This window comes from Alosa sapidissima, chromosome 4 (assembly GCF_018492685.1).
Source record: "Alosa sapidissima isolate fAloSap1 chromosome 4, fAloSap1.pri, whole genome shotgun sequence".
Classification (NCBI taxonomy): Eukaryota; Metazoa; Chordata; class Actinopteri; order Clupeiformes; family Clupeidae; genus Alosa; species Alosa sapidissima.
The window spans coordinates 3148201-3156785 of NC_055960.1; the positions used below are offsets into that span (position 1 = coordinate 3148201).

An 8585-nucleotide genomic window follows, 5' to 3' on the forward strand; every position below is an offset into this window, starting at 1 on the left:
CTTGTGACCATTACTGTCAGATACCCAATGCACATGTAAACAAGCCATCATCATGAAAGGCCTACTACTATGCAATACACTAAAGACAAAAAAGAGATGTCTGATTCTTTTTATATAAATGCAAAAGGATTGAATCTTGAATCTTGCACTGATAGAAATGACAAAGGTGCATCATCACATTTCTTTGTTCTTGATCACTGATAAAAGAATACAAACTCTTAATTAATGACCCTTGCAACTGAGCAGCTCCTCACCCAATAATAACAACCTTTGCACATTTGGGAAACCTGTTATAATGTTGGGTTCTTAAAATAATGATATAAAATCAAAGTAACAACACTAGACCAGTCTGTATTTCTAACATAAAACCCATCACACATAAGACACTGGGAGGCAAAAGCTGAGCTTACAAAAAAGACAAAAACCAAGACAGAAAAAAAAATGCATAATAAAAGTAACCCTTATCCCAACTGGTCTTAAGGCAATGTGATGTCTTAACCTTCTGCCTAACTCCTTCATGGGTGTGTGGAGTTCCAATAAGCAATCCCACTAATATGTCTTCGCTTTTACGAAAATACCAAACTGATGCTCGAATTCCTTCCATAGAATTAGTGCTACTTAGTGCCCACTATGATGCATATCTCTCAGAAGTTTAATCTCTTCTGTAGTCCATAATCAGTCAGTTTTCTTCCCCATCATAAATCAATCAACAACCAACCAAACACATAGGTGCTCCATCAGTTGCCTCACCCTCTTTGACTAGTTTGTCACATATTTGGGCACTTTGAGAGTGATGTTTGTTGGCAAGGTCCAGGCTACATGATGATCCGTGGTTCAGGAACAGAGTCTGTGATGGATTTGTGAGGCAGTACATTGGCCCCATTGAGGTAGAGCTCATCATTGACAATCACATCCTCACCCAGCACCGTCACATTCTCCATCCGCACCTATGGAAATGGATGGTTTAGAATGGTTTTTGTTTAGAATGGTTCCTGCTCAAGTTAATTTGTTTGAAATGGTCAGAGGCATTTGTTATACATGGGTTATACATGCATGGTTATAGCTGCCGATTCAATAGAACTATTCCACAATTCCATTATGGAGGAAATTGAACAGTGACATTGTAAGTTTCTCTTTGGGAGATCAATACACAGTGGATGTAAAGGGGATGACATAGGAAAATAGATAGAACAAAGAAATTGTGTGATTCACACAGAATAAGGAGCAGTTTCCTTACTCACCCACTGGCCCACAGAGGAGCTCCAGCCAACAATGCAGGACTCGAGCCAGGAATGGGAGCGCACACGTGCCCCCTTCAGCACAGTGCAGCGCTTAATGCGCACACCATCCTCAAGAACAACACCTGCCCCCAAAGTCACATTTGGTCCAATACTGCAATTCTCCCCAATCACTGCCGTTGGATCCTGCATGAAAACACATTACAGGAATCAACATCAACACCATGCTGAGGTCACACAGAAAAACACAATGATCAATCTTGCTTTGGCTATAAGGTGCAGTCAGCAATTGCACAGGAAGTCCCGTTTGTTTATGTTTATGATTATATTTAAATTTAATGTAATGTAATGGGCAGCTAGTGGGTCGTGAGGAGATGACCGCTAAATATGACAAAAAATGATATGGCCTTGAAATCTCGTAGGATCGCTGACAGCACCTTTAAGTGGTTTACTTTAGAATGATGAAATTTCAGTGCCTGGCATAGAAATACCTTTTTTGTGGTTCCTATAACTTTTTGCGTGTTCACACGACATGGGGCGATTGTAATTCAGGTCTATAGCCACAGGTCTTAAAACCATTTTAGTGCCTACTTCAGCGTAGGGGTCTTCCCTACACTTAGGAACCATGAGCGATGTACTTACATATTGATTGGTAAGGTTGACTACTGTCATGCAACAAATGTCTTCTGGGCAGATGAGAAGAATGCATATCAAAACAGGCAATGTGATTTTGCTTCCTGTGCTGTGTGTACTGGAGGCTGAATTATGGCAGGTACTACACCACTTTGGCGTGTGGAAAACAGCTGCTTATCAACTGTGACAAAAGGCTACGTCATGTTAAACTGGCTTGCCATATTAACTCCGCTTTGCATCGGTGTTCTATTCACCCAATGTTGACATGGTCAGGATTTATTTTCCAATAATGACCAGTGGACAATATATGTTATTAGGCTATAGGCCTATCAAAATGAGAAAAAGAAACTTACAGGTATTTGGTTACCCTTTCATGCATCTGCTGAGAATAAACAAATAGATCGGCAACATAACTTGAAAGTTGCAAATGTTGCATAGAAACATAGCCTACTTGCTTACTTTCACTTTCAATGACAGCGAAAGAACTACTCACAGAAAGAGATGAAAGACATGATTCATAGCTCAAAACCTGTTGTCACTGTTATTATATTTTTGCAGCGGTCATTGTTGCAAAGATTCTACTACTAGTTTGGATTGGCTTGAGCTAGACCCCGTTCGTCTGAGGAGTGCAACGGTCCGGAGGTAGCATATGCCTGTATGAGGGCATTCAAGTAAGTGGGTGCAGGAAAAAAATAAATAAAATAATAATAATTCGCTGGATTTCTCCTTAAAAAAAAGGAGTCGTCATAGCAGCATGGGACTTTTACCACTGTGATGCTCCATGTTGCTAGCATCAAATTCAAATAACACATTTTTTTTTTTTATTCTCCATTATAACAATGCATGTTGTCTTTGAACTATTCTAAAATAATTGAGTTTATATGATTTGCAAATCATTCTATTTACATGGTGTCCAAAGTTTTTTGAAAATGGGGTGGTATCTTATTTTGGCTACTACAAAATCATTGGTTCTCACTGGCAATTATAGTGATCCGTGTTCCTATATGATGTTGACCTGACTGAATTCAACTTAAATACTATTACTGCTCAGGCATGTTTTCCTGACAAGCTGGGATTACTGTATGGATCAGGGGTCTCACCACAAGTACGTTGCCATGAAATCCAGGTCCAGTGCGCAGTCTCTCTGGGGTCTGCTGTCTAACAGACTGCAGGTACATGCACATGCCGGTTAGAAAGTCTTTAGGCTGGCCGATGTCCATCCAGAAGCCTGACACACAAACAGCATGATATCAAGCATGATATCGACACAACTATGACCCTTATTTAAATATAAACTTTGGTGAATATCACAGTAAATCGTATAAAAAGAATGTTTATAGTACAGCAGTAAAATCAGCATAGAAGGCTGAGGTTCATTTTATCAGTCAAAACACTCGTCACCATACCCTGAAGTTCCATGGCATAGAGGTGTCCCTGCTCTGCCATCACAGGAAAGATTTCCTTCTCTATTGAAGTGGGCCTTAACTGCATTGACAGCGCGCACGCGCACACACACACACACACACACACACACACACACTTTAGAGGGTCTGACCTAAAACTTCAAAGGAGTATTTTAAACATAGCAGGCTTAATGCCTTTACGGTCGAGCCAGTGTCTTAGAATACTGGAATGGAGGATACTTGATTCTTTCACGCTAATTTCAGCCATTTCACTTCTAGAATTTACCTGAATTCTCTGAAGCATAGAGGGTGAAAAAATGTACATCCCAGCATTGATCTTGTTTGAAACAAAAACCTGCGGCTTCTCCACAAACCGATGAATGCTTCCCGTCTCTCCCTCATACACCACAACTCCATATTTTGATGGCTCTTCCACCTTAGTCACCTGTCATATGCAATGTAGAATTCCTTATTAGTCAACTTCTGAATACAGAGGTGTCCTTACTTGGGACTACAGCACTACAGGCTTACTTGGCACTACAGGTGCTACCAAAGACAACAAGGCTAATAAAGCTTGTCTCCATGTTGCATTCACCACTGGCTGGCTAGTAGGGGAAGTCAAAGTAAGTCTTGGAAAGTTGTAACAACATATTATGTAATAACTCGTCAAAATGTAAATACATTATGTCAATTTTATTTGGTTATTACATAATGCACCATATTATTACATTTACATCCATTTTTCATTGCAACACCCCCATTTTGTAATAACAACCGCGATATAATACTTATTACATAATGCGGTAAAATGTACTGCATACTAAATTTATTACAAAGAGGGAAGCCGACAGCCGTAGATTTTCCCTGCACATTTGCCTGGTGCCTTAGATAATCCAAGCAAAAACAGAGTACCGGTACACTGAACAATAGGTTTAAAAGCAGGGTAAGGTAAAATGGCCCACTTTACCACAATGGTGCCCTCTTTGCCGTGATGCTTGTGGAACTTCAACATATCCTCAAATGGGAAGTCACAGATAACATCACTATTGAGTACAAAGAAAGGCTCCTCGTTGTCGGACAGCAACTCTCTCGCCAAAGCAAGAGGTCCAGCTATGAAGGAACAGACACACATAAAAAACACTAAATAACATATAGCCTTAACCGTTGTTAGGCTTGTAATTTTAATCTGTAAAAGAATTCTGCTCACTGCACATTTATTATAATATAATATTCTGTATTCATTACTGACTGCTTAGCTGGAATGATGTTTCTCCCAATCATCCTATTTTTAAAGCAGGCCTACCTGCAGGCATGTAATTGGGCTACAGGTTTTCTACAGAATTCTACAGAAATAGCATATTTCAACGGGCACTATTTCACAAGTAACAAGTATTCACTAAGGGCAAATTCTCCCATGTACGATGTACAGAACTGAGCAGCTGTCATATTGTATACCGCTATTTAAAAATCAAAGACTGGTTTGTGTTTTTTTTTCTGAATTTAAATGGCATTCAGAAAGTCAAAATTCCACGTTTTCATATCAACCTAAATTAATGAGGTGGTGGATCGGTGCTGAAGGTGTGACAGAAGCGGTAATGGGTGAATACTGTATATGGAACTGAAAAGTGCGTATCTGGAAGCGCGGAAAAAAAGGCCTTACACGTGAATGGGAGAACCCTTAGTCACAAGTACTGTTCTAGTATTACTACTACTGTTGTGCAACACCATTAACCTTTATTAATGGAATATTAACAATGGAACAATGGTTGACAATGGAATATTCTTACTGAAGACTTCAGTAACTATCTGCAGTCTTTAAACACTTAAATATACTACTTCAAATGAGCTTGAAAAACAAAAACAAACAAACAAATAAAAGTACTGTTTTGAGATGTTATAGTGTTGACACAGAATGCTACCTGAACTTTTTACTCACCTCTTACGTGAGTGTTAATGAAAACCACTAGCACTGTCAGCGTTAGATGCATCTACTAACCTGTTCCCAGAGGTTCCTTCTCATGTGACAGTGAAATTGTAATACCAAGCTGAGAGAGAAAGAGAGAAAATGTCAAAAAACAGAACAACAAGCACCTGAAGAGTACTTCAGCTGTACTAAAACGTGTGCTAACTGAAAATCCTTCCCTCCTTATTTTGTGCAGCCACTGCACATAGGCTGGCGTTTTTAGGAAAAGGGTGGAAGCCGAAATGGCTTTTATAATGACTTGAAGCCGAGCAGAGTGGCACAGCAGTGCTCCTTAGAGCCGCCCACAGACAGATGCTTGTTAACAGACATGTCAAAGAAAAGGAAACAGGCTCTCTGTGCGTTCGTTTGTTACTGGTGGAGCCAGGTGTGTTTGAACCTGCCGCTATTATTAATAGTGTTAGGTACACTATGCAGGTTTAGGTATTTTTGGCGACTGTAGAGCTCCATCTAGAGTTGCAATATATGTATATATTACTCTGCCGTTGTATATAGCAAACTTTTCATGACTTGTCCCCCCTGTACACAATGAAAATGCTTTTGTTGTAGAGTTGAAGGATTAACAGGCAAAAACTCACTCCAAAGAGGTATATCTACTGACAAATAAGTTAATGTTTCACGATTCTCGCGAGATTTGTCGGGCCGCTGTTCTTGGAAGTTGCATTACTGGTTTTCTCGGTAGCAACTCGCTACGTCTATGCTGTATTGTTATGTTAGGTGAATGATTTGCCTATTACAAGTTTGTTTACCTTCGGAAAGGTTATATTAAGGCGAAAATCTTGCATAGTGTACTTTTAATGTAATTAGTGTCTACACGGAGCCGGTTGTGCGTTGCACCTAGTGAATCAGCATATTACAATACAGAAGGCTTTATGCATGTGTTAAACTTGTTATTATTGGGCAAACACGTGCGGCAGTGAAGACGAAAGGAGCAGAATATAACAAAAGATGGCATTACAACACAGTTAACGCTCTACCGGAAATAAATGAGCTAACTGAAGAGGCTTTCGTGCACATAGCCTATTGCACTTTGAATGAGGCAGAGAGAGTTTTTGCTTGCAGTTCAAGATGATGTGGACAGAACTTACCCTTTCCTCTTGTGCCCTCATCTCTCTCTCCAGCAACTCAGACATGTAGCTAACAGCCAGAATGACATGGCTTACTCCAGCCTGAATAAAGAGAGCACACTCTCAGTAAAGCCTAAGATGGAAATCTCTCAATCACAAAACAAACAAACAAACAAACACACACACACACACCACTTCAATAATTTGAAGAGAGCTCATGCACATTCAGGGGACATCGCAGGCAGTGTCTAAGAGAATACATGTGATGAAATGTAACTTGGCATTCTGACATTGGAAGATCGATTTGGTCGCTGGGACAATCACGCGCGTTTGGGTGTCAATCAAATCACAGCAAACATCTAGTGACAAACTCTGAAATGTGATTTACAAAGGAAGAAATATAGAATGTCGGCAAGGAAAAAAGAGAACACTAACCTTCACTAGTGCCTCCACCTGATGCAGGAGAATAGGTTTGTTGCAAAAATCCACCAGAGGTTTAGGCACACTGAGAGTCAGGGGTCGTAATCGTGTACCATAACCACCGACCAGAATCAAGGCCTTCATTGTGGATCCACAGTAAGGGAGGTTAGTGCAACACACACGAAATGAAGCCGCTGAGCATGGGGTCCGATGTGAGAACAACACCTGGTATATGATGAAATACAATGTCAAACAATGTTCTTGCCACCAGAGGCAATGAAACACCATATCATATCACCACATCACGATCAACTTGAACTTTACTTTTGTCATAAACCCAGATTGTTTTCAAAACGTTCCTCGTTTAAATCAAACAGCTGTTAATGTTAAATGGTCAACGTTAGAGGTTGTCTGAATAAACTCTAATAACAGCCAGATAACATGGCTAACAGTAACGTACCTCGCAAACCTCTGTACTTTGTTTTATAAATAACAGTACCATTTTCAAAATTCCGGATGAATGCATGACAGAGAAGCGTCGCGATTATTACTGAATTTGCACTAAGATAACCTAAACACTGTAATGTACTACGGTCGACTAACTTTAGCGGGGAGGCTTGCAAGCTAACATTAACTTTGGTTGATGTTACCTTTACACAGTTTCTTTAGTTACCTAGAAGCTAGCTGTGACAATACGACAGGGGTTTAACTACACATGTCCTTTCAGTTTTGTGTGGATTTAAAAAAGTGTCTTGTCACTGTAGAACAAAAAATATATAAAATCATTAGCTAGTTAGCAAGGCTGTTTCCAGACATGTCACTGCACTTACCAGTGTTGGAAGGTGCTAACACCCTCGTAGCTAACGTAGCTTCTAAACTCAATCACGCTGCTGCTTTAAGTGGTCTTGTAGATATCTTATCGATCAAATGGTAATGGATCGGCAGTTATCCACCAATATACCTTTCACAACGACACATGAATTACACTTAATGTTACAAGGAAAACGGGCTTTACCTCTCTAATGAATGAGACTTGAAATTCAAGTAACGTTAGGGGCGTTTCAAGACCACAATGCCATTCAACAACAACGCCTACGTATGAGGTCACAAGATGTACCAATTCTGAGGCAGGTGTAGACTGCTGGGTTTGCGTGCACACCAACAAAAGACTAAAATGGCAATGTATGACTTGACCATAAAAAATATAACGTTAACGTATAGTATTTAGGTGGCGATACGTGGATAAGCTAGCACTAAGGGGTAGAGTATGCTAACCTCCAAATTTCCGTTGATCTAGTCGTTGTAAATGTCATTTAAAAACACATTTACATTAATGGGAAATTTCTAGTTTGGGTCGACAACAATGCGTCATTCCACTGTCTTCACTTCAAAATGGTATGTCTGAAATGTCATCAGTCTCGCCCCTTTGGCTTGTCATCTCGGCCAATCAGATGAAAACAACGTGGCGAGGAAGTTATCACACAGCAGCTGACCGGATCAAATGACGTCACATTTGTGATGTGTCTTGTAGGACTACTGTAGCCTAACCTTTGTTAGAAAGTTGCAACTAACAAGACTTCAGACCCTCCTAGGCTACCACAGACATTTTAACACACAAGGCACAAAATAAAGTAACTGATCATAGTAGATAGAGATAGGCTACTTCACTTATCCAGAACGAAATTAAGGTGTCCAATGTCCATATCCATATCCATCTTTTGCCAGGGCAATCTACTTTCAGGTGGTAGGCTACAAAACAGAGCAGATAGCATAGTAGGAAATAGGCACCACATGCTTTTAAACTGAGAGTGGTAGGCTACATGGCTGGTTGGGGAATCTGGAC

General features: G+C 40.1%; 1 protein-coding gene across 2 annotated transcripts; it reads right to left on the reverse strand.

Annotated features, from left to right (window-relative positions):
- Positions 1-93: 93 nt before the first annotated feature.
- gmppb (GDP-mannose pyrophosphorylase B) lies at positions 94-7852 on the reverse strand. Of its 2 annotated transcripts, none has more exons than XM_042090059.1 (10): positions 7758-7852; positions 6758-6967; positions 6344-6424; positions 5271-5319; positions 4242-4384; positions 3561-3719; positions 3278-3356; positions 2972-3099; positions 1242-1424; positions 94-947 (listed from the first exon to the last, which is right to left on the reverse strand). In XM_042090059.1, the coding sequence occupies exons 2-10, from the start codon at positions 6884-6886 to the stop codon at positions 816-818; spliced, it is 1083 nt and encodes a 360-aa protein (XP_041945993.1). In that variant the 5' UTR covers positions 6887-6967; positions 7758-7852; the 3' UTR covers positions 94-815. The 2 variants fall into 2 exon arrangements, with proteins under 2 accessions (XP_041945993.1, XP_041945992.1); XM_042090058.1 differs by having other exon boundaries at positions 7573-7824.
- Between the last annotated feature and the right edge of the window lie 733 nt (positions 7853-8585).

Coding starts and splice junctions, on each gene's coding strand:
- gmppb (XM_042090059.1), bottom strand. CDS start 6,886: ATGAAGGCCTTGATTCTGGTCGGTGGTTATGGTACACGATTACGACCC. Junction 4,385..5,270: donor GAAGGAACCTCTGGGAACAG/GTTAGTAGATGC, acceptor GTTCCTTCATAG/CTGGACCTCTTGCTTTGGCG. Junction 3,100..3,277: donor CTATGCCATGGAACTTCAGG/GTATGGTGACGA, acceptor TTTGTGTGTCAG/GCTTCTGGATGGACATCGGC.